Genomic DNA, 26,745 nt, shown 5'->3' with positions numbered 1-26,745 from the left:
GAACTTCCAACCTTTTGGTTAGCAGTTGTAGCACTTAACCACTATGCTACCAGGGTGTCCAGCCAAAGATTAGACAGGCCGTAAAACAAAACTAGACTAAATGGACATACCAGCGCAGGGGCAAGTACTAGAAGGCAGGAGGGGACAGGAAAGCTGGTAATGGGAAACCTAAGGTCGAAGGAGAGAGTATTGATGTGTCGTGGGGTTGGCAACCAATGTCACATAACAATATGTAAATTAATTGTTTAATGAGAAACTAGTTTGCTCTGTAGACCTTCATCTAAAAAGTTAGCTCCCTGTATCAACACTTACTTGCCGACAGTCCCTAAAGAAAACCTAGAATTTTATTTATTTTACCAATGTATTGAATGTTTAGAATAATAAAGGCTTAAACATGCAACGTGTTGTTTGGTCAGTTTTTTTAAACTAAAGTTTCAGGACTCTAACAGCAAGAAGATAAAAGAAACGAGGAAGGAGGAGCCCTGCTTATCACATGGGCATATTCATTAGCAGTGGGGCGGGGGGGGCGGTGGGCGGGAGGACTTCTATAGTTAACTTTTATGGAAAGAAAAATCAAATCAATAATTTTCGCCAAAAATTGCATCACTTTCTATACAACGTCCAGAGCTCTGCTAGGTGTATTATGTGTACCGTACTATCTCCCTTAATCTTCCCATTAGCTCTCTAAGGCAGGGACCAACTGGCTCAGTTTGACAGATGAGCAAACTGAGGCTCAAAGCAATGAAGCCATCTGTCTGAAATCCCATAGGTAAGAAGTGGGAGAAATGAGATGGAGCCCCAGTTTTTGCCACTGCCAGTGGTTGTTCATAATTAAGCTTTGCCTTGTGTCATTAAACTCCACAGAGCCATCTGAAAAATTAAAAGATATTCGAGCCTTAGTTGGTGGTCTGCTCTTTTTAAAATGTGTTTAAGAGAATGGAACACTAGTGGAGAAAGACCACTTGTGGCATGGTATGGAGTTCATTTTGTTGAAGTGGGATTTAGGTTTTTGTTTACCTGCATACCTTCCCCTTTCCTTTCATGTTTGCCTTCTGACTGCTGCTTCTAAATTTCGGTGCTTTCTCTTAAGCATAGAGTAGGAATCTATGGACCAAAGCAGGAAATTGAAAATTTTGCATATGTTTTCATCAACTGTAAATTCCATCCTGGAAATCCCCCCAGAAATTAACACCATGATCAGTAACCCCAGAATTTCCCAAAGCACTGAGCCTCCTATAAATCAATATTCTGAAGGCCGAGTAAATGGAATACCGCAGTCTTTCATAATTGCTTTAATCCTGAGTACTGTAAGAAATGGGTGGGTTAACTGCCTTCGAATAATTTTTTTTTTTCTGTATTCATTTTAGCAACTTATGAAGTTGGAATTGAAGAACTGCAAAAGGTACCGTTTCCTTCCTCCTTACCAACTTTGTAACGAAATAAAGTAAAACAGGTGTACAGGGTTAACCCTAAAGTAGTTTCTTTTATGAGGGAGGAAAAGTCTTGTTTTCTCCCTATTTCTGCGTCTTTTCCAGAGTCAAGATGCTAAGATTTTGCACACTGAGCCCTACAATGTTGGAGACAGCAAATGCTTGATGGGATGGGAGGAGGTAGCCCTAATCTAGCCCAGTGCCTGATCTATAGCAGCCAGCACCCACTGGCCTTTAATAACTGGCCTTTCCAGGGAGAAGAGTTCTTGGACACAGTTTAAATTTGTGTATCCTGTGCTCTCAAGAAACTGACCAGACCCTTCAATGTGTATTTCTGGGCTCCTACTCCCTGTTTTTACTCCCTGTTGGGCACTGTGCTGGGTGCTACTTTTGAAGCAATGTAATAGCTTAAGGGCCTGAACCCTCGATTAAGGGCTGTGTGGTCGTGAACCTTCATTTCTTCATCTGTAAAATGGGGGTAATAGATGTACCCACATCTGGGGCTATTGTGGGAATGACAATAAGGTAAATGCGGATACACAGTTTAGTAGGAAGTGCCTGGAACAGAGCATTTTACCTCTCTAAGCCTCAGCGTGAAGTACCTGGGTGGTACAAATGGTTGACATGCTCAAATGCTAACAGAAAGCACCCAGGGTAGGTTCAGAAGAAAGGCCTGAAGATTTATTTCAGAAAAATCAGCCGTTGAAAACCCTGTGGAGCACAGTTCTACCCTGACATACATGGGGACACCATGAGTCAGAATCCCCTCCTTGGCACCTAGTGGTGGTGGTGGTGGAGGCTCAGCCGTGTGCTCTGTAAAATGGAATGTTCTCCATGAGGGCAAGGAGCATAGCTTGTGGTTACTGTGTGCCAAGGAGATGCTCAATGTATAAGGAGTCTGATACTTATTTCACTGAACTGCTGGGAGAACTGTCAGACAGAGTGTGTAAGCACCTAGTGCAGCACCTGGCACCTGGTGGGCACTCACCTAATGTTTTTTAACTGAGTCAGTCCAGGTTCTACTCCTTTCTCTCTTGGTACATTTAGTCTAGTTCCTTCATCTCTCTGCTTTGATTTTGTTATGGTTACTTTTAAGAATTATTCATTAGTGTATATACTTTATAGCTAGACAAATATGAAGGATTTTTTATATTAATAAGAATACCCATACCAAAAAGCAAACCCATGGCCATCACAAGTCTGACTCATAGTGATTCTATAGAACTGAGCAGAACTGCCCCATAGGGTTTCCAAGGAGCACCTGGTGGTTTCAAACTGCCCATCTTTTGGTTGGCAGCCAAGCTCTTAACCACTGTGCCACCAGAGCTGATAAGAACAGAAACATTCTAGTAAAATGCTTCACTTACCTGGCAACATTAGCAAATACTAAACTGCTCCGCACAAGTGAAATGACCGAATTTTGCTCCATTCAAATAAAAAATATGCAAGTACTTTTAAATTTTTAAATCATCTAACCCTCAGACATGTGTTATGTTCATTTTGCATTTTTAGGCATGGTGAGTGGGATCTGACTCCACCCTTTCTTGATGACTTGGGGTGCCCTTGAACATAGGAACTGAGAAGGGCATAGTCCATGCTCTTCTTAGGTGATGTTCTTAGACCCTTGTAGGAGTTCAGAGCTAGTTGCTGTCACACCAAACCACCACAGTTCCTGTTTGTTTTCTGTAACTGTCTTGTAGCTCTTCTCTGACAATGATCAGCTCTTGTTATTGTCAATATCCTTGTGTCTAGCAGTGAGCCTTTCACATGGCCAAGCATGTACGGAGTCCCTGTTATGTGCCAGGGAGCACTCAACATGATAGCACTCAATCCTCACAGTTACCCTGTGAGCTGGTATCACTGCCTCCATTTTACAGATGAGAACATTGAGGCTCAGAAAGATTAATAACCTGTAACTAATGTAGCAGAGATACAAAACAAGATTCATCTAACTTACCATTTTACGAGGTTGCCATCCAATTTGCTAGAAATGCATAAGATAAAAATCACTAGGCTCTGGATAAAGACTTTCAGGGCCCCCCTCAAAGGAAAGCATATGAGTTATGTCTGGATTTCTTGGCAGCCATTTTGAATGTGTTGATACTTTTTGTTTTCTCCAGGGTCCTTGGCTAGATTCCAATTAATGGCATCGAATATGATTACGGAATAAAGGAGGGACTATATGGTGACGTTGGGTCAAAATTTATAAAAGAGCCAAATCCAGATCATGGGAGAGCTGATATTTGATCAAAGGGTACATGATAAGCAAGTTAGGGATACTTCTCGGCATTTGTGTTGCACACTTGCACACACCAATTTTGCCCATGGAAACATTGCTCAAATGCCACCAGTTTATATTTACTCATATGATTTTAAAGTTCTTTATTCTATAGATGCGTTCCTGGAAAGGAATGCAGAGAGCCATTTCTTTTTCTAAATCAAATCATACATTCCCTCTGGCGCACACCATCACTTCCAAAATGCTATTTTTCTTTCACTGGCAACAGTTCATGGAATTTTCTCCTTTCAGCGTCTGCCTTCACTCTGTACTGAAACCGCGTCCCTGTCACCTTTTGGCCTAGTCTCTAATGATTTGTAGCTAAACAACAGAGGACTGATTTGGGTTCATTTATGAAAATGACCATCTTCCTCTTTACTTTCAGCCTTGGAAGAGTCGTCACCATCAAGAACTCAGGTGAGTTTTATCTTCAATATGAAAACATTAGTCCAACCATTGCCCCTCTGATGGTTGAACTAGCTTTCCAGCAATTATATTTCTGTGCCCAACCAGAGTTGGTCTCCCCAGTGACCTACCAGGTTCCTGGTGCAGAAAGGTGCTCGGTGACCACGACCTTGCTTTTCTCTCTTGCCTCATGCTAGCCTACACTCTACTCACTTAGTAAACATTTTCTGAGTCCCTGACATGTGCCAAGGATGGGGTCATGGCTATGATGGAGGCCTAGCCCCAGCCCTCAGGACTCTTGAATAAGTGGGAGGGTCACACAAGTCAACAGGCAAATAGCAACCATGTGATCCCAAAGGACTTACATGCTGTGTGAAGCACCATGCTGTCAAGTCTCTGCCTTTGTTCATGTAATTCATTCATTTATACCCACTGAATGGTCTGGCAAACGTCTACTGATTCTTCAAGCATCCTTGTTCTAAGAAGCCTTCTTTGATTGCCCTCCTTCACAGCCAGGTAATCAAGAGGTAACCAGACTCTGTGGTACCACTGTAAGGTATACATGTTTGCATTAATGTCACTGCAAGTAGTTTCATCCGTGCCCTCCCCACTGCCCTCTTGTCTGTGAACGCCTTTTGGCCAGGGGCCATGTTTTATTGTTCTTGGTATTCCTGGTATCTCTCCTACTTCCTGAGTCCAGACCAGTGTCCTGGCACACAGAAGTGCTCTTACCTGCCTCTTCAGGGTTCACTTCTATCACTTCCCTGCTGGAATTAGCATACTACATTAGAATAATCATGGTTAGTGAGCTCTAGAAAAGCAAGTATCCAAATTTCCTTGTTGAGGCTAAAACCCAAGTGCTGAATCATGATAGAAAATCTGTTTCAGCTGGGTGGCCTACCTTTTTTCTCAAATTCCTGCCCATCTCTAAATTGCAGGACCTCCCCCTGCCCCATCATTACCCTTTAGCACCTAGCACAGTGCTGGAATCATAGTAGGCACACATGCAATGATTAATCATTTAGTATGGTATTTATTAAGTTTTTATTCTTTCAGACAAATTCTGAATCTGGTGGAGGTGTAATGAAAACGCCAAGGAGGGCCAAGGATAGGATGCTGGGCAACATCAACATCCATGTGGGAACTCCAGCTTCTGGCAATATAATTGTACAACCCTTGTGCTATAACATTTATATAGAAGGAAGAAGAAGAGCCCTCAAAGAAAATCGGAGGAGGTAGTCATGAAGGAAGGAAAACACCAGAGAGAATACTGTTTGAAAAGACAAGAGAAAGACTTTTTAAGGAGTTTCATTCATTCATCCAGTTACTGGGCACTCTTGTCTGTCATTCAGGTCAACTCAAATAACTAGTTCTTCCATGGTGAACAGGGGCTTTGAAGTGAATGTTGGGTTCTAATCCCCACTCTACTTCTTTCTAAAGGTCTAAAATTAATCTGTCTAAAACTCAAGTTTTCTCATCTATAAATAAAAGGTCACAATGCCAGATTCTGAAGGTACAAAAAGAATACATTCCGCATCCTTAGAACAAGATGGGAGTGGCTGGGGTAGGAGTTACTTGGAAGGGATAACTACCAAAAAAATAGAAAATTAACAATATAACACAATTATTGCTATGGAAATTGTACAAGCACAGAGGTGGGATATGAAAACCAGCCTGGAGGCCCCAGATGTACGTCCTCGAAGAGATGACAGCTAAGCTTAATGGTGAAAGATGTGTAGGAATTGGCCAGGAGGGAAATGGTAGAAAGTGTGGTTTGGGCATGAGGGAAAGTGTGAGCGAAGACACAGAGTGTCAAACAGTAAGGCATGTGCAGGAACTTACAGACAGTTTGGTATTGCTTGAGACCATTTAATTCATTAATTCACTCCCACTGAATGGTCTGGCAAACTACTATTAATCCTTCAGTGCAGTATGGGAGCAGCAAGGAATGAAGCTGGGAAAGTGGGCAGAGCAGATCCAGGAGGGTACTGAGCTCCTTGATTAATCATTTGGACCAGCCTTGTCCAATAGAAATACAACACAAGCCACAGATGTAATTTTAGATTTTCTAGTAGTCGTATTTAAAAAAAGGTAAAATTAATTTTGATATTTTACCCAGTATATCCAGAATATTATCATATTAGTATGTAATCAATACAAAAATTGTTAATGAGGTATTTTACATTCTTTATTCCATACTAAGTCTCCAAAATTTAGATGTATTTTATACTTACTTACAGGACCTCTCAATTTGGACCAGCCACATTTCAAATGTTCAGTAGCCACATGTGGCCAGTGGCCATTGTATTGGATAGCACAGATTTAGACTCTATCATGTAGGTAGCAGGGGAGACACAAATGGATTTTAAAGCAGAGACTATCTAACCCCTCTCCCATGGCATTCCTAGAAGTCACAATATTACATTTAATTCAACAGTTATTTGATCCATAGTAGCTATGTAGAATCTACTGGACAGGGATTGGGGAATAGGGAGATGGATTACAAAGGACATATACATCAACAAAGGCAGGTCAATGCCTTAGTGGAAATAACAGCAATGTGCTATGGGAACACAAGAATCTGGTAATTCTGATCACTGTGATTCAGTGAAGAAAAGGACACCAACAATTATTGAGGGTCCATCGTATGCTACGAACACAACTAGACTTTCAAATTTTTTATCATGTTTCATTCTCATAACAACTGTGAAGATTGGCATTGTGACCTTTTATTTGTAGATAAGAAAACTTGATTTTTAGATAGATTAATTTTAGACCTTTGGAAAGAAGTAGAGTGGGGATTAGAACCCAACATTCACTTCACAGCCCCTGTTCACCATGGAAGAACTAGTTATTTGAGTTGGCCTGAATGACAGACAAGAGTGCCCAGTAACTGGATGAATGAATGAAACTCCTTAAAAAGTCTTTCTCTTGTCTTTTCAAACAGTATTCTCTCTGGTGTTTTCCTTCCTTCATGACTACCTCCTCCGATTTTCTTTGAGGGCTCTTCTTCTTCCTTCTATATAAATGTTATAGCACAAGGGTTGTACAATTATATTGCCAGAAGCTGGAGTTCCCACATGGATGTTGATGTTGCCCAGCATCCTGTCCTTTGCCCTCTTGGCGTTTTCATTATACTCTCCACCTTGACCTTCTCATGTACTCCCCCACTGCAGCTATTATCTACATATCAGGGCATGCCAGTCATCCTGACTGAGTGCTGCTCTGTGCCAGGCACTGTGCTGTAGCTACCCAGACTTACATACCATTCTGCTGCAGATACACAGATTAATACACAGATTATAGCCTTATTATAGCTCAAATTTAGGTAGTTGATGAGGTAAAGAGGAGGAACTGGAGAAAATCCATAGAGAGATATAATACAAGATAGACAAAGCATTATGGGAGCAGAAATGAAGGCATGACAGTTTAACAGAACCAGGGAAGGATTCTCAGAAGTAAGATGATTTAGACAAATCAAAAAGGGAGTTGTGTTTGCAGCAATATAAAGTATGGATGACATGTTTGATAAAGGAAATGGAGAGTTGCTCAAAATAGAATGGTAGATTTGGGGAATTATGAGAGTCTAAAGAGCGTTCAATATCGAACATACATGGACTGCCAAAAGAACAAACAAATCAGTCTTAGAAGAAATACTACCAGAATGTTGCTAAGAAGCAAGGATGGTGAGACTTTGGTTGTCTTACTTTGGACGTATCATCAGGAAAGACCAATCTCTAGAAAAGGACATCATGTTTAGTAGAGGGCCAATGAAAATAAAGGGACTCCCTAAATGAGATGGATTGACACAAAAGCCACAGCAATGGACTCAAACATACCAATGATCATGAAGATGGCACAGGACCAAGCAAGGTTTCGTTCTGTTACACATAAGGTTGCCAAGGGTTGAGGTGACTCTATGGCAAATGACAACAATGGAGAAGAACATAAGTGGGGGAGAGGAGTAGAGGGAGATGGGAATGCAAAGGAATGTAAGGGCCAGATCATGATGGGACTTACATTTGATCCTACAGGCAATGGAGAGTTATTAGAAGATTTTAAGTAGAAATTGACATTCTGGCATTGAGTGGAGCAGGTAGAAACTCAGGGAAGCTATACATATGGTTGGCCTGATACTGACCCAGTCATCTTAAAACAGACAAATAGGATTGATGCCTGTTTAATTCATTTTTTCCATTTATTTCATTTAGGATTGAGTGGTGCACTGTCATCTAAACACTCTAAGCTTCACTTTTTCCCTGGTATCTTTCCATGTTTCAGCCCTAAACATGAAGGCGAAGATAAAAAAATGAAGGAGAATGAACCATGTCAACTGGAGTCTCAGAAAATAGAAAAGAACCCACATGTAAGCCATCTTTTCAAGGTATCTGTGTTCTCAGATTTCTGGCCAAACAGTACAGTTCACATGTGTAATAATTCATAGGGGAACTTTTAGAGGCTGAGACATGCAGATCTTCAGAGAGAATGTCAGAAGATACAATGGGTGTTAGGTATTTTATGAAGAAAATGAATACAATGATGACACAAAGTTCTAGTCCCAGATTTTCCATGATTAGCCTTGAGGTCTTAGAAGCAGGGCTAGGACTAGGATGAGGCAAGAAAAGTGCCCAGGGTGCACCATTTAAGGAGGCCCCCACTCTCAGGTCCCGACTGTGCCCTTGCTGGACCCTGAAATGGGTGTCTCCTTAAATGTTATACTCTAGGCCCTGCTTAGAAGAGTGACATAGTCTATGAGTTCAGTCATCTCATCTGTGAAATGAGAATAATTAATCCCTACCCAACTACCACGGAGCCCTGGTGGTGCAGTGGTTGAAAGCACTTGGCTTCTTCTAACTGAAAGGTCAGTGGTTCAAACCCATCAGCCAGTCCCCAAGAGAAAGATGTGGCAGTCTGCTTCTGTAAAGATTACAGCCTTAGAAACCCTGTGGGGCAGTTCTACTCTGTCCTATATGTTTGCTATTAGTCGGAATCGACTCAATGGCAAACAAGTTTTGCTTTGTTTTGTTTTTTACCCAACTACAGTCCCCACTACAGCTCCAATTCTATCTTGCTTGTGGTGATAAAATGAATAATGTGCATGAAAGTACTTTGTAAGCTATAAGCTATCATAGAAATGAAATGTAGTGCTGTTGCTTTTATTAATATTAAACTCTATGTGTATATATGTGTATTTGTCCATATCCAGTTGACATTATCCTCTTCAAAGTAGTTAGTGTGGTGGGAGGCTTAAACAATACATACCAGCTGGCCTACTACCAGTGCTCAAACTTTCTTCCATACCTGTTTGAGATTTGCCTACATTTTCATCTCTTGATACAAAATTATCCCAGTGCCATCTGCAGGGTTGGGGTGAATCAAACTGCTGTAGCTCTGACTTGGTGTGTAGGCCCAGAGGCTAGGCTGGACCAGGTTAGTATTTATACAGAGTATCAACATGCAGGATAATTCAGAGAATGGAGAAGTCATTAATCAAGAAAGACAGGGATGCCCAGCTACCATTATTGAATGTTTTGATCAAAGATTCTGCCGAAGAATCCTGGTCAAAAGGGAGAAATTGCAGACCAGAATTTCAAATTCTTATGGACTCCAGAGTTTTTGGAGCCATGGAGGCTGGATAAGTCCTTGAAACTATTGTCCTGAGATAATCTTTAAGCCTGAAACCAAAAATATCCCCTGAAGCATGTTAATGGGGGAGGAACAACTTGGAGAAGGAGAGTGAGAATGTTTGCACAACTCAAAGAATATAATCAATGTCACTGAATTGTATACGTAGAAATTGTTGAATTGGTGTATGTTCTGCTGTGTATATTCTCAACAACAACATCAAAAATAAACTAAATTTAACAAAAAAGAAAGACAGGGATCAGAGCCAGGGAAGTAGCATCAGATGTTGAGTCTAGGGGGTAGTGGCAAGGCCCTAAATGGGTGATAAGGCAGAGATCAGGAGAGGTTAATTGGAAGCATATGAGTGAGGCAGTAGAGGAGCATGCTTAAGGATACTGACCAAGAATGGCAGAGGCAGGGGCCTGCTCTTTTTCAGTGCTGGCTGTATGGCACAAGCCAAGTATGGGGCCAGGCCACCACCAAAGGGACATATTCCTATTTGTATGGGGTGGGTTTGAGTTTTAGAAATGGTCAAGAGCTATTTGAAATATGTTAGGTAAATGAGTGAGTGGTCTAGCTGGGCAGTCCTCTTTATAGCCAAATATAAATTATAAGTCAGTAGATACATCACCCACTGTGATTCAGATGACTCTAAGAAACATTCTCAAGGACAGTCCCAAGTGATTCAGTGCAGTATTTCAGTCAGGGACTATATTGAAGGATGGTGGTCACTATATTTACATAAAACAATTTCTGCATTGATAAATGGGAATGTTCTAATTCTTCTCTGTCTCCAGTCTCTCTTTTTTGTCAATCTATTCAGATCTTTCTGAAATGCAAATCTGTTCAGGTTTCTCCCCCACTTGGATCTTCATGATTCTAAGATGAAGACCACACTCTTTGCCTTTCATTCAAGACCCTTCATAACTCAGCCCCATTCTCTTCTGTCTTTTCAGCCTCATTTCCAGCCTTCCTTCCTCTGTTCCTTCCACTTTCGCTCCATGCTTTCCTGATGAGCACACACTAACACTTCTCCAAATACCCGGTGTCTTTGCTTATGATGTTTTATCTGCCAACTATTCCTTTATCCCCTCTATCGATCTCATACTTACATTTCAAAATACAGTTTAATAAAACCTGATTTTTGAAGTCTTCCCCAACCCTATCTCCCAGCCAACAGAACCAACCTCCCCTTCCTCCCTGTTTCCATCTCAATCAGCAATCATGCTGTAAATAACACTTACCTTATTGCATTTAATTAATTGTTTGCTTGTAATGTCCCATAAGCAGTGTGTGAGCCACCGTAGCCATTGCATCTATCTCTAGAGCTCAGCATGTTGTCACGCCTTTAATAAGTGTTTGGCAGATGCTGGAGGGAGGAATGTGGAAAGAAGCAAGAAGGGACAGAAGAGTGGTGGTTGGAAAGATGAAAGGGCAGGCAAAGGGGAGGAAAGGAGGAAGACCGTACAGTACCCCTTAGTGGTCAAGAGCCTGGGCCTTTGGGGTCAAATCGTACCTCGGTAGATTACTAGCTGTGAGAGCAAAGGCTGATTATTTCACCTCCCTAAACCCTTTATCAATTAGACTAATTATATTTTCCCCATGGGGAAGGTTAAGTGAGACAGAATTTGTAAACAGCCTGCTCTGTAGTCAGTGCTGCACTATATCCTCACTGCCTCCTATAGGCCGGACTCTGTGCCAGGCACTCATTGGTCCTTCAGAGGTGAACAGAACAGATGTGGTAAATGCTTTTGTGAAATGTAGAGTCTAGTGGGACAAGACAGGATTAAATAAATAAGTGATTGCTGTACATGAGGAATGAATGAATGAAGACCAGCATGAGTTGAGCCAAGAACTGAATGGCCAAGTCAGAGCCCCGCAGTACCCTCCCTATTGATGTGTTTAGATGGGTGCCTATGAAGGGACACCTGGAAAACTCCAGAAAACTGATGGCCACAAAGGGAAGAGGACCATGCTGGCTGAGAAGCAGGACTGTGTGACTGGTGTCATCCAGACAAAGGGCTGCCCCGAAGACACAAAGCTGGCCAGGCACACCCAAGGCCACTGTAAGTAGCGTTACTTACCTGGTATTCTACACCATTACCTAATTGTTTTAAAGTTCAGCATGACTAGATTTCACTTGTTTTATAAATATTTATTGAATATCATTATGTACCAAGTAATGTACCCTATTGAGGCAGCTATACAGTAATGGAAAGAGCACTAAATGTAGAAGCAGAAGACCTGAGTTCAAATCCAGGCTCTAATACTTAACCAGCTATGTGGTAAGTAACTTCATATTCCTGTAGCTCAGTTTCTCCATTTATAAAGGGGAATCATCATATGGACCTCACAAGGGTTTTATGAGGACCAAATTTAACAGTATGTCACATAGTAAGTACTCAGCAAATGTTTATTTCTTTTTATATCTACCAGCCACTGTTGTCTTTTGTAGGCCCATGAAATTGACACACTGATGATATAGTATGTGTTATGGATTGAATAAGGAGCCCTGGTAGCACAGTGGTTAAAATGCTCAGCTGCTAACTGAAAGGTCAGCAGTTCGAACCCACCAGCCACTCTGTGTGAGCAAGATGTGGCAGCCTGATTCCATAAAGAATTACAGGCTTGGTAACCCTATAACGCAGTTCTTTTCTGTCCTGTAAGATCACTATAAGGCAGAATCGACTTGACAGCAATGGGTTATGGATTGAATGTGTCCCCCAAAAACCAGTGTTGTAAATTCTAACCCCTATATTTGCAGATGTAATCCCATTTGGGAATAGGGGTTTATTATGTTAATGAGGCCATATCAGTGTAGGTTTTGTCTAAGCCAGTCACCTCTGAGGTATAAACCAAGCTGATTAGGCACAGAGAAGGAAGAAGAGATGGGGGAAGATAGATACCAGGTCACATGAAGATCACCAAGGGACCAAGGAACAGAAGCTGAAAAGAAATAAGAGCCTTCTTCCAGAGCCGACAGAGAGAGAAAGCCTTGCCCCAGAGCTGGTGCCCTGAATTCAGATTTCTGGAGCTCTGGTGGCACAGTGGTTAAGAGCTCAACTGCTAACTAAGAGGTCAGCAGTTCAAATCCACCAGCTGCTCCTTGGAAACCCTATGGGGCAGTTCTGCTCTGTCCTATAGGGTCGGTATTAGTCAGAATCAACTCAATGGCTGTGAGTTTGGTCAACAACAGGAAACTCTGAGAAAATGAATTTCTGTTTGCTAAAACCACCGACTTGTGGTATTTTTGTTTTGGCAGCACTAAGACAGTACAGTATTATTTGTTGACTTTATTCAGGTTGCATTTTACTTTCATGTGAGTCAAGGCTCTTAATTGCAAGTGATAGTAAACAAATCTTACTGCGTGAAGTAAAAAAAAAAAAAAAAAGATGGCGAGGAGCTCACCTAGCAGAAAGTGAACCATCGCTGGATCCAGGGACACAAACGATAACACAAGGACTCAGTCTCACTTTCTCTACTCCTGGCGGTGTCTGGCACACTGTAGCTACCGAACAACAACAACAACAAAACACTGTAATCAACTCTGGTTTCTGAAAGTATCTGAATCTTAATGACTGTCCTGACTAAAACAAATAAAGTAAAAGATAAATTTTTTAAACATTTATCAATGTATGGAGAACTGGTATGAAAAGAATCCACATTTAATCTGCTTTTTCCCACCCATTCTTGCTTTTATTGCCAGTGATGTGTATGGGTTTGGGTGTATGAATACATTTATGATAGCCGCTGATGAAAGCTCTTCAGGGAAGTTCTCTGTTTTCCTTACAGGCGGGTATGTGGAGGCCTTGGAGGTGACTAAAGAAGCCCCTGATCAAGGGGCATTTATGCCAAGTTCCACCGCAGAGGAGACATATGATGATGTCGAGTGCTCCGAGAGAGAGAGGTAAGTACGTGCCAGCCCTTTGGTGAGCTGACTGTGGTGAGACTTTAAAGTACAACAGATTGATGGTCTTTGTGTCTTTTCTCCCCATAGAACAAAGTCGCTCTCTTCTAACTCATTTGCTTCAGACAGTGGTAAGTATAGAAGGACATCCCTCCTTTCCAATTCCAGTAGGAATTGCCAAGTGCCTCTGTGGCTGTTTAGTGATAAGCTGTCTTTTGTTTATACATATTTTTAATGATACCAACCAGTGGGGCGGGGGGGGGAGTGGTAAGCTAAGAGAAGTGGTCCCAAGGTGTGTGCTAATTAATGCATCTAGAATCTTGAGGGTGAAGGTGATGGTAATGGGGTTCTTGTGGTAAAAAACAACTTCACTATGAAATTGCTTTCTTCTTGATCTCTTCACAATGCAAGACTGATTATGGGCATGTTTTTGCTTAAAACACTTTTATGACTTCCCAGTGCTTTTAACATGGACCTTAATATGGCCTAGAAGGTCTTGAGTGGTCTCCCCTTACCTGCTTTATGGCCTCATCTCACACTGTACTCAAACTTCCTCTTTTTCTAGTTGCACACACCTTTTAGTTCCTCTGATTTGCCATGCTTTTCATACGGGATCTTTCATATGCTGCTTCCTCTTCCTGGAACCTCTGCCTTCCCTCTATTCCCCTGTCCTTGAAGGACTCTTAATCTTGCTTCTAATCTCAACTCAATCATTCCTCCAGGGAATATTCTCCTTAGTTTACAATCTCATAGTACTGTGGACTTCTTTTCATAGCACTTGTCATGGCTGTAACTTTTTATTTACTTACATAATTCTCCTTCCTCAATTGTTACCTTCTTTATGCTGACCATTTTCTCCAGCCCCTAGCATAATGCCAGGCACATGTTAAATATTCAAAAAAATACTTGTTGAATGAATGAACGAATGGAAAAGTACAAGAGGGCTAGCCAAATGCTACTCTGGGTATTTTTCTTCTTCTTAGAATCTCAGAATTTTAGATAGAGACGTAATCTTAGAAATCATCAAACACAGTGCGCTCATTTTAAAAAGGAAATGGAGGCATGAAGAGCATAGGCTCACTGTGTATTAGAGCCAAGTTTTGAAAACCCTGATGCTTAATCCAACATTCTTTCCATTAGACCCATTGCCAGAGTACACTCAAAGAATATCTGTGTATATTAAGCTTATGTGTTGGACTAGGCTAAGCCCGTACAGTGAAGGGAGAGATTATTCAAGATGTGTCTGTTTCCCCAACATTCAACACAATGTCTGATACCTAGTAGACTGTTATGTATTAAATATGGGAAGAAAGGAAGGAATCTGTTGATAAACCAACTTCCTGCTTATAAAAACATGTGCTTATGTTTCAGTAAAAACTGGTTAATAAACGAAAGGTCAAAGTGCCTAGCACCTAGTAGGTATCCAGTAATTTTTTTGTTCAATATGAACTAAACTACTGCCATTATATAATGAATAATTTTTTTTTCAGAAGAAAATAGTGAAGAAATATATGAAGATGTCTATAAAACAAAGAGTAGCCACCCAAAGATAGAGTGAGTCTCTCTCTTTCTTGCCTTTGTAGGCTAATGGTATTTCTTATTAGTCTAGGGAAACCAGAGTTTAAGATAATGACCTGTCCTCCATCTCCCCTCCATCCTTTAGGTAGGGTCTGAATAAAATAAAAAAAAAATTTTTTTTTTTTAGAGTGCGGTAATCAGCTGTTGTAATTCTATATTGTGATCAATAGTATATCAATAGTGATCACTCGTAATTTTGTACAACTATATGCAAATTTTCAATCACATTGCTTTCTGTTTTGAGAACATTTCCATTACCCAGAGTAGAGGACGTTGATATTGTGTTAAGAAGCAATTAAGAAAGGAGAAGTAAATGATATCAATAAAACTTGCTTCAGTTTTATAGGTGCTTCTCTAGGAACAAGTCAATGCGTATGACATAACCATGTGTTTGCAAGTTAATAAAGCTGTCTCTGGAATTTGGACTTAATTTAAAATCTAGTAATTCAATGCTACCAAGAATAATATTTGCTAAAATGGGCCTTATTCATCAAGTTTAGTTATTAAAAGCACATTGTGGAAAGAAAAACAGCAATGGTCAGAAATGAAAAGTTTGAAGGTTCTAGGAAAAAGAGGAAAATGTGAGCTAGGTTGGCTCCTGGGTGGCTGAATGATAGGAATGTATCAGCCCCTCCCCTCCACCCCGAAAAAAAACCAAAAACATGCTTAGAAGAACTTTAATCATCAACTGGGCAGTGAGTGTATCACTATTGTTGTATTATCATTCAACAAATTAAAAATCAGCAATGTGTATTTCAGGAGACAGAAATTCCTAGAGTGCATTTCTAGTACAGTTTGTAAACTATGCTGCCCTGAGTTACTTTCTCTTCTAAAAGGAAGACTTTGCTCCATAAGCTCTGCAAAACCCAGACCATTTGGGGGAGATGCAAGTTGGTACTGAAATATAATTACTCCCTTCCAAGCTGACTGTGTTTGCTACTTCCTATCAGACTCTAAACAGAGGAGAAAAGAACAGGAGTTGATAAGGCATTTCCTTGCCCTTCCTTGAGGGGATGTGTTTTGGAAATGAAACCAAAGCCTCTGGTCATTTTTAACACAACAGCTTTCTATCTTTGGGACCCTCTCAAATGCCCTGTTATTTATATCCTCTGATTCCTCTTAGTTTAGATGGAAATGAAACACTTAAAAGACTGCGGCAATTCTTCAAGAAAGAAAAGGATAGATTTAAAATGAAGAAAGCCAAGCCAAAAGAAAATGTAAGGTAAAGAGTGCCCTTTTATCCCTTTCCAGGAGAGAGTTAACATGCCAGCCTGGTAAGTTACAGGGCTGATGGTCTCCATCCCGTTCTCAGGAACCAAAAAAACAGTGGCCATTGAGTGGATTCCAACTCGTGGTAACCTCATGCCTCTCAGGGTAGAGCTGTGTTCCATAGGGTTTTCAGTGGCTGATTTTTCAGAAGTAGTTGGCCAGGACTTCCTTCTGAGGTGCCTCTGGATGGACTCAAAAGTCCAACTTTTCAGTTAGCAGGCCAGATCATTGACCATTTGCATCACCCAGGAGCTCCATTCTTAGGGGATATCAGAAACTAAACCAAAGGCCCTGGTTGTCACCTGCCTTGTTCATGCTAATTTTTGAGTATATCACACCCACAGATACTAATGAAAAGGTGACAAGTCCCTTTTGAAAAGCTCAATGAGGATGGTTGTAAACAGGGGCATAGGGAAAGTATTAATTAGGCAAATCCAGAAAGGAAGCCTGCCTCATCATCTTTAGCATATATTTCTGTAGATACTAATCAGAGAACATACCTTCCTCTTGTTAACACTAAGCATTATGTTATTCTGGCAATTACATTCCTTTATGCTTTTTTAGCCCCTACAAGACCCAATGGTTTCATTTGGCTACCCTTCCATATTCTGATTTGCCTGTCCTGAGAGCAGCAATGTGTGGAGAAGGGGGATGAAATTTTCAGCTGAATGGTTCACATATTTCAAAGCATCAGACCTGGAAGGGACACTCCAAGATCACCTAGGCTAATGGCTAATCTTTGGGGAGATTACAAATTCACCAGCAGTGGAAACAGATGAGAGGCCTGGATTCTAGAGTCTAGTCTCAGCTCTGCAATTTATTCAGTATGCAGGCACCGGCAAATCACTTCTTTGGTGCTCACAGGGCCCCAGTTTTCTCTTGTATACAATGATAGGGAGACTGGGTGATTTCTGGAGGTACTTTTCTTTCTAATCGATGTAAAAATAGATGTAGATCTGTATTTTATAAATCAGGAAATGGAGTACAGTGGATGGTAAAATAATCTGTCCAAAGTCATTTGATATATTGAGATATTACCTTACTTTATATTACCTTTAAGTTCTTTTCAATTATAAAACTTCAAAATTGTGATTGTAAAGTCCAACTGCCTGTTGGATCCAACTCTGCCAAAAGCTCCGCTAGAACATGGCCTTTGTCAATGTAGTCCTGATGATGGAAGAAGAGGGAGTTTAACTCCATGGTTCAGTAAGACCTACACACAAAGGCAGATCTCAGCCTAGGCAGATTAGATGATTCCTGGCAGACATTTTTGGAGATGATAAACTGCAGTCCCTTAAAATTTTGGTCAAGGTAAGGATGCTGACCTTTTTAAAATGCAAATCTTATTTCCTTTTACTTAATATTATTAAGCAGTATCTTAGAGGTTTTAGAACAAATATCACATTTCTTTTCATGGTAAGTAAATACCTTCATGGCTGCTCCCTTTCTACTTCCAATTCTTACCACCACTTCATACACCTACCCTCTGAATTCCTGACGATGCCATGGTGTTTCATGCCTCCTTGCTTTGATCATAACATTCCCTTAGTCTGGAATGTACCTCCCCCAACTTTCTCTGATTATCAAAGTCCTAGTCTTCCCTCAAAACTTGGTCAGATAGCTTCTGGGAAGCCTTCTCTGAACCTCCCTACTCAAATCCGGATTATCTGTCTCTCCTCTGTGTTACCATAACCCTGTGCTCTTCTTGCAACATCTGTTGGTATTACTGAGAAACTCTTTTTCTTAGAGTCAGAAGATTCAGAATATGAAAGGAAATGCGCATTACCGCATTACCCACTACCCACGCTTCTCTACAAATTTCCTAACAAGCAAAACTTCTGTGCTTGCCCACCTCTTTAGAAAAGAAATACACTACCCACAGAAAAATATCTTCCATTTTTAAAGAAGCTCTATTAAAATTCCCTTAAATTTTACCATAATCTACCTCTCTGCTTTAATTTTTTAATTAACAGCATGCAGATAGACCAGTATAACATGGAGTTCTTTTTCCTTTTTCTTTTTTGTCTTTTAAAGAGCAAGAACTCCTCTCTTGAATACCAACCATAACGTATTGCCTTATCTTCAGAAGGAGGCTGTAACCATGAAAATATGACATTTAAGAAGAGTAAGAGGTCTCGATTCTCTCTCTCTGTCCATCTGTCTGTCTCTGTCTTTCACACACACACACACACACTATTGTCTATTGGGATAGTCATTAAATGACATGATTTATGCATAAAAAAAGTTGTCATTGAGTCGGTTCCAAGTCATGGTGACCCCATATGTTGCAGAGTAGAACTATGCTCCATAGAGTTTTTGATGTATCAGGTCACCAGATCTTTCTTCTGAGGTATCTCTCAAAAAACCTGTTTCCTATCAAGTCTATTCTGACTCATATCAACCCTGTAGGACAGAGTAGAGTTACCCCATATGGTTTCCAAGGAGTGGTTAGTGGATTCAAACTTCTGACCTTTGGGTTAGCAGGTGAACGCTTAATCATTGCACCACCACAGCTCAAACCACCAACATTTCAATTCGTAGTTGAGTGCTTAGTTGGTGCCATGCTGCCAGTCTTAGCTATGCTATGAGTTTTACATGGTAATTATGTGTTAAACCCCTCTCATTCCCTCTGTTCTGGGCATACTGATCTCCTTGCTCTTCTTTAAATAGACCAAGCACACTCTAGCCTGCATTTGCTATTTCCTCTCCCAAGGAACACCAGTACCCCAAATATCGACATGACTCACTCCTTACTTATCTTCAGGTCTCTGCTCAAAAGTCATCTGATAAGTGAAGCCTTCCCTGACAATCCTCTGTAAAATGGTATGATGGGTATGGTTTGTGTCAACTTAGCTGGGCCATGGTTCTCAGTGGTTTGGCAGTCATATGATGTTGTGGTCACTTCCATGAGGGAATCTGCTATGATAGCCATTCAGTTGAAAGAGAGTTTCCTTGGGCTTGTGGCCTACATCAAATATAAGTAGACATTCTGGCAAGGCTCATGGACTTTTTGCTCACACTGGACCCTCTAGCTGGTTCCTGTTAGTCTGACCTCTGGTTCTTGGAACTTGAGCTAGCAGCTTACCTGCGGTCTTGCCTGCTGATCTTGGGATTCATACATCTTCCCAGCCTGTGACCAAGAGTTCTGCTCTCTGACCTGCCAATCTTGGGTTTGCCAGCCTCTGCAGCTACATGAGTCAAAAGAAGCCTCTATCCTCTATCACATGGACTTGGGACATTCCAGCCTCTACAACTCTGTAAGCCATTTCCTTGAAGTAAATCTCTCTATATATTTATGCAGTTTACTGGTTTTGCTTCTATAGAGAACCCACCCGAAGACATTTGGTACCAAGAGTGGTTCTAGAGAAACAAAATTGTAAGGATGAATTTTCTAAATTGTTTCTCAAGTCTGGTTAGTCTTAAAGATGTTGATGACTCTGCTTCCAGCAGTAAAGACAGCACTGCTAATCCATGGTGTGAGGTGGCAATACAAATACACAAAATGTCACCACCAATAGATCAGGTATTGGTGAAGGATGAGGCTCTGGTTGATTGCATGTGTGCTACCTTTCTACAATTTTGTCATAATGAGAAGTATAAGGAAGCTGGTTGGTTGATCCTATTTTCGCTAGACAAACTGGTGAAAGAAAGAGACGCACTCAGGGCTCAAGCACCACATAAACAACTGCAAAGTTTCCATTTGTGCCTTGAAAGAAAGCCTTATTTCTTATAGTAACAGAGCTGATATTGCTGAAAACCAAACCTAGAGTCTTATTGTAAGAGTGGGTGAAATACAATGCCAACTCCATTGCCAACCTCCAGAGGTGTCTGAAGTTAAATTGAGGGCATTGATTGGGAAGAGATAAGATTCTGAAACTGGGGATAGGAATATATGGGCAGATAATCAGGAAAATGGGGATGCTGAGCTAAATTCCATTGAATCACTCCTGCCAACAGAACCAGCAGTCTCACTCCCATCTAAAGAGATTACTCCATGTTTGTCTGCTAAACCACCCTCCAAAGTAAAACCATTAGCCCCTCCATCCCCATCTAATGAGATTAATCCAACCGTGTCTAAAGAGCCCTCATCTGAGTCATTGCCTGAGGCATTGCCTGAGGCAGATGTTTACAAGAAAATGCTGAATATTCTCAAAACAATTCCCCACTACTGATTTTGCCTTCTAGACCTACAACTAGACTTAAGTCCCATTGAGCCCCAAAAGGTGAATTACAAAGTGTGACCCAGGAGGGGTACACTACACTCCAAAAGCACTGCTTGACTTTTCTAATATGTACAAACAGAAACCTGGGGAATATGTGTGGGAATGGCTATTAGGGGTATGAGATAATGGTGCAAGGAAAATAATGATGGATCAGTCTGAGTTTATTGATACAGGCCCCTAAGCACAGATTCCTCATTCAGTGTTTCAGCTCAAGAAGTTAGGAAAGGATCTAATAGTTTATTTGGTTGGTTTGATGAAGCATGGATTATGCAGTGGCCTACACTAAATTAAGCTGAAGTACCAGACCTGCCTTGGTATACTATAGAAGAAGGTATCCAAAGGCTTAGGGAAATTAGCATGCTAGAGTGGATGGTTTTTTTTCTGGGTTAGAGTGGATTTATTGGGTTAGACCCACAGACACACACAGAGTGCCCAGAGGACACAAGTTTTACCACAAAAATGAGAAATAAATTTGTGAAGGGAGCTCCAGCATCCTCAAAGATTGCTGTGATTGCTATTTTATATAAGTCAGATTTGACAGTAGGAACTGCCCTAACTAAATTAAGACACTTAACTACAATGGGGCTGATTGGACCCCATGGTAGTAGGAGCCAAGTGGCTGCACTCAATTGACAAAGACAAGGTGGGGGTGGCTACAGTAATGGACAGCAAACTCAAAGCAGTAATCAGAATAGTCTGACTCATATGGACTTTGGCTGTTGGCTACTTAGTCATGGTGTCCCTAGGAGTGAAATACATAGGAAATCTACTAAATATTTACTTGATGTGTACAAGCAGATGAATTCTAAGGTCAAGTGAACAGGAGCCTAACTCAAATCACCAGAATAGGGAGTCATGGTCCGTCGATCAATTTCCAGACTTGAGTGAGTTTAAAGACCCACAACCCCTTGAATGAAGGGGAGGACAGGTCCCCTTGAAGAAGGACTCCAATACACTGCCAAAAATTTATACTGTTAAACTTTCTCTCAGCCTTCCCCAGAGGGATCTATGGCCTTTTACAAGAGTGAATGTTCATTGGGGAAAAGGAAATAATGACTTTTCAGGGATTATTGAATACTGGCTCTGAATTAATACCAATTCCAGTAAGCCCAAAACATCACTGTGGCCCACTAATCAGAGTGGGGGCATAATGGAGGTCTGGTTATTAGTGGAATCTTAGCTCATGTCCCTCTCACAGTAGGTCCAGTGGGTCCCCAAACCCATCCTGTAGTGATTTCCCCAGTTCCAGGATGCATACTTGGAATAGATACACTCAGCAACAGGCAGAACCCCCACACTGGATCCCTAACAAGTGGAGTAAGGGCTGTTATGGTACAAAAAACCAAGTGGGAGCCATTAGAACTACCCCTACCTAGGAAAATAGTAAACCAAAAGCAATAGTGTATTCCTGGAGGGATTTCAGAGATTACTGCCACCATCAAAAGCAGTGGATTATTGAAAATTTAACCAGGTGGTGACTCCAATTGCAGCTGCTGTTCCAGACATAGTTTCATTGCTTGAGTAAATTAATACATCTCCTGGTACCTGGTATGTAGCTATTGATCTGGCTAGTGCCTTTTTCTCCATGCCTGTTTCAAAGGACCATTATAAGCAGTATGCCTTCAGCTGGCAAAGCCAGCAATACACCTTCAGTTGCTTACCTCAGAGCTACATCAACTCTCCAGCTCTATGTCATAATTTTGTCCCCAGAGACATCGTTCCTTCAACAAGACGTCACACTGGTCCATTACATTGATGACATTATGCCTATTGAACCTAGTAAGGAAGAAGTGTCAATGACTCTGGACTTATTGCTAAAATATTTGCATGCTGTTGTTGTTGTTAGGTGTCGTCTAATCAATTCTGACTCATAGCAACCCTATGTACAAAAGAATTAAACAGTGCCCAGTCCTGCACCATCCTCACAACATTGTTATGCTTGAGCCCATTTTTGTAGCCACTGTGTCAGTCCATCTCCTTGAGGGTCTTCCTTATTTTCGCTGACCCTCTACTTGACCAAGCATGATGTCCTTCTCAAGGTACTGATACCTCCTGATAACGTGCCCAAAATATGTGAGACATAGTCTCACCATCCTTGCTTCTAAGGAGCATTCTGGCTGTATTTCCAAGACAGATTTGTTTGTTCTTCTGGCAGTCCATGGTATATTCAATATTCTTTCCCAACACCACAACTCAAAGGCACCAATTCTTCTTTGGTCTTCCTTATTCATTGTCCAGCTTTTGCACGGCAAAATTGAGGCAATTGAAAACACTGTGGCTTGGGTTAGGCGTACCTTAGTCTTCAAGGTGACATCTTTGCTTTTTTTTAACACTTTAAAGAGGCCTTTTGCACCAGTTTTGCCCAAGGCAATATGTCTTTTGATCTCGTGACTGCTGCTTCCATGGGTGTTGATTGTGGATCTAAGTAAAATGAAATCCTTGACAACTGCAATCTTTTCTCCATTTATCATGATGTTGCTTATTGGTCCATTTGTGAGGATTTTTTTTTTTTCCTTTATGTTGAGTTGTAATTCATACTGAAGGCTGTGGTGTTTGATCTTCATCATTAAGTGCTTCAAGTTCTCTTCACTTTCAGCAAGCAAGGTTGTGTCATCTGTGTTAACAAGTCTTCCTCCAATCCTGATGCCCCATTCTTCTTCATATAGTCCAGCTTCTCAGCTTATTTGCTCAGCATACAGATTGAATAGGTATGGTGAAAGGACACAATCCTGATGCACACCTTTCCTGACTTTAAACCATGCAGTATCCCCTTGTTCTGTTTGAATGACTGCCTCTTAATCTATGTACAGGTTCCTCATGAGCACAATTAAGTGTTCTGGAATTCCCACTCTTCCCAATGTTATCCATAATTTGTTATGATCCTTACAGTTGAATGCCTTTGCATAGTCAATAAAACACAGGTAAACCTCTTTTTGTATTCTCTGCTTTCAGCCATGATCCATCTGACATCAGCAATGATATTCTTCCTTCCATGTCCTCTTCTGAATCCAGCTTGAATTTCTGGCAGTTCCCTGTTAATATACTGCTGCAGCCACTTTTGAATGATCTTCAGCAAAATTTTACTTGCATGTGATGTTAATGACTTTTTTTTTAATAATTTCCTCATTTAGTTGCATCCTTTTCTTGGGAATAGGCATAACTATGAATCTCTTCCAGTCAGTTGATCAGGTAGCTGTCTTCCATATTTCTTGGCATAGACAAGTGGGCACTTCCAGCGCTGCATCTGTTTGTTGAAACATCTCAACTGGTATTCCATCAATTCCTGGAACCTTGTTTTTTGCCAATGCCTTCAGTGCATCTGGGATTTTGTCCTTCAGTACCATCAGTTCCTAATCATATGCTTCCTCCTGAAATGGATGAATGTCGACCAATTCTTTTCAGTCTACAGACTCTGTGTACTCCTTCCATCTTGTTTAGTTGCTTCCTGCCTTGTTTAATATTTTCCCTGTCGAGTCCTTCAATATTGCGATTTTTTTTTTTAGTTCTTTCAGCTTGAGAAATGCCAAGCACGTTCTTCCTTTTTGGTTTTCTATTTTCAGGTTTTTAGTCATATCATTATAATACTTTCCTTTGTCTTCTCGAGCAACCCTTGGAAATCTTCTGTTCAGCTCTTTTACTTCATCATTTCTTCCTTTTGCTTTAGCTACTTGACATTCAAGAGCAAGTTTCAGAGTCTCTTCTGACATCCGTTTTTGTCTTTTCTTTCTTTCCTGTCTTTTTAATGACCTCGTGCTTTCTTCATGTATGATGTCCTTGATGTCATTCCACAACTCATCTGGTCGTCAGTCATTAGTATTCAGTGCATCAAAACTATTCTTGAAATGGCCTGTAAATTCAGGTGGAGTATGCTCAAGTTTGTACTTTGGCTTTCATGGGCTGGTTCTTCAGTTTCAACTTGAACTTGCATATGAGCAAGTTCAGCTCCTGGCCTTGTTCTGACTGATGATACTGAGCTTTTCCATCATCTCTTTCCACAGATGCAGTCAGTTTGATTCCTGTGTATTCCGTCTGGTGAGGTCCACACATATAGTTGCCGTTTATATTGTTGAAAAAAGTATTTGCAATGAAGAAGTCATTGGTCTTGCAAAATTCTATCATGCAATCTCCAGCAACGCTTCTATCACCACGGCCTTATATTCCAACTACCAGTCCCTCTGTTTCCAACCTTTGCCACTTACCAGTAATTATCAATGCATACTGATTGCATGTTTGATCAATTTCAGACGGCAGAAGTTGGTAAAAATCTTCAATTTCTTCATCTTTGGCCTTAGTGGTTGGTGTGTAAATTTGAATAATAGTTATATTAACTGGCCTTCCTTGTAAGTGTATGGATATTATCCTCTCACTGACAGCGTTGTACTTCAGGATAGATCTTGAAATGTTTTTTTTGATGATGAATGCAATACCATTCTTCTTCAAGCTGTCATTCCCAGCATAGTAGACCATGTGATTGTCTGATCCAAAATGGCCAATACCAGTCCATTTCAGCTCACTAATGCCTAGGATATCAATGTTTATGCATTCCTCTTCATTTTTTGACAATTTCCAGTTTTCCTACATTCATACTTCATACATTCCATGTTCCAGTTATTAATGGATGTTTGTAGCTGTTTCATCTCATTTTAAGTCATGCCACATCAGAAAATGAAGGTCCTGAAAGCTTGACTCCATCCATGTCATTAAGGTCAACTCTACTCTGAGGACTCTACTCTACTTTCTCAGTCATATTTTGAGTGCCTTCCAACCTGAGGGGCTCATCTTCCGGCACTGTATTAGACAGTGTTCCACTGCAATTAATAAGGTTTTCACTGTCTAAGTCTTTTCAGAAGTAGACTTCCCAGTTGATCTTCCTTGTCTGCCTTAGTCTGGAAGCTCAGCTGAAAAATTGTCTGCCATGAGTGACCCTGCTGGTGTTTGAATACTGGTGGCATAGCTTCCAGGATCACAGCAACATGCAAGCCCCCACAGTGTGACAAACTGGCAGACGCATGAGGGATTTGCATACTAGAAGGTGGGAATTTAATCCCACAAAAATTCAGGCACCTGCCACCTCAGTGAAATTTCTAGGAGTCCACTGGTGTGGGGCATGTCGAGATATTCATTCTAAAGTAAAGGGAAAGTTATTGCATCTGGCTCCTCCCACAACTAAAAAGGAGGCACAATGCGTAGTCAGCCTCTTTGGATTTTGGAGGCAGTATATTCCTCATTTGGGCATGCCACTCTGGCCTCTTTATCAAGTGACTCTTAAAGCTGCTAGTTTTGAGTAGGGCCCAGAAAAAGACAAGGCTTTGCAACAGGTTAAGGCTACCGTGCAAGCCACTCTGCCCCTTGGGCCATATGATCTGGCTGATCCAGTGGTGCTAGAAGTGTCAGTGCAGATAGAGATGCTGTATGGAGTCTCTGGCTGGCCCCTATTAGTGGATCATAGCACAGGCCCTTAGGATTTTGGGGCAAAACCCTGCCATCCTCTTCAGATAACTACTCTCCTTTTGAGAAACAGCTTTTGGCTTGTTATTGGGCCTTGGTAGAGAATGAACACTTAACCATGGGACACCAAGTCACTCTGCGGCCTGAGCTGCCCATCATGAATTGGGTGTTGTCTGACCCACAGATTCATAAAGTTGGACATGCACAGCAGCACTCCATCATTAAATGGAAGTGGTATATACGAGATCAGGCCCAAGCAGGACCTGAAGGCAAAAGTAAGTTGCATGAGGAAGTGGTCCAAATGCCCATGGTCTCTACTCCTGTCACATTACTTCCATCTCCCAGTCAGCACCTATGGTCTCATGGGGAGTTTCTTAGGATCAGTTGCCTGAGGAAGAGAAAACTCATGCCTGGTTTACAGACAGTTCTGTGCAATATGCAGGCACCACACAGAAGTGGACAGTGGCAACATGACAGCCCCTATCTAGGACCTCCCTGAAGGACAGTGGTGCAGGGAAAGCCTCCCAAAGGGAAGAACTTTGAGCAGTGCACCTGGTTGTTCACTTTGCTTGGAAGGAGAAA

At 41.2% G+C, this 26,745-nt stretch overlaps 1 protein-coding gene across 1 annotated transcript in view; it reads left to right on the top strand.

Moving 5' to 3' along the window:
- The window catches only part of FYB2 (FYN binding protein 2), a 107,397-nt gene that overhangs the window by 50,296 nt on the left and 30,356 nt on the right, over window positions 1-26,745 (top strand). The window contains exons 7-14 of the mRNA XM_064279952.1: window positions 681-769; window positions 2,943-2,947; window positions 4,094-4,125; window positions 5,170-5,280; window positions 8,210-8,497; window positions 11,645-11,804; window positions 13,531-13,645; window positions 16,347-16,445. Coding sequence (XP_064136022.1) covers window positions 681-769; window positions 2,943-2,947; window positions 4,094-4,125; window positions 5,170-5,280; window positions 8,210-8,497; window positions 11,645-11,804; window positions 13,531-13,645; window positions 16,347-16,445 — 899 coding nt within the window. The remainder of the gene's footprint in view (window positions 1-680; window positions 770-2,942; window positions 2,948-4,093; window positions 4,126-5,169; window positions 5,281-8,209; window positions 8,498-11,644; window positions 11,805-13,530; window positions 13,646-16,346; window positions 16,446-26,745) is intronic.

This window comes from Loxodonta africana, chromosome 3 (genome assembly GCF_030014295.1).
Source record: "Loxodonta africana isolate mLoxAfr1 chromosome 3, mLoxAfr1.hap2, whole genome shotgun sequence".
NCBI lineage: Eukaryota > Metazoa > Chordata > Mammalia > Proboscidea > Elephantidae > Loxodonta > Loxodonta africana.
Note: the sequence above shows the minus strand (reverse complement) of the source record. Positions and strands in the feature narration are given on the sequence as shown.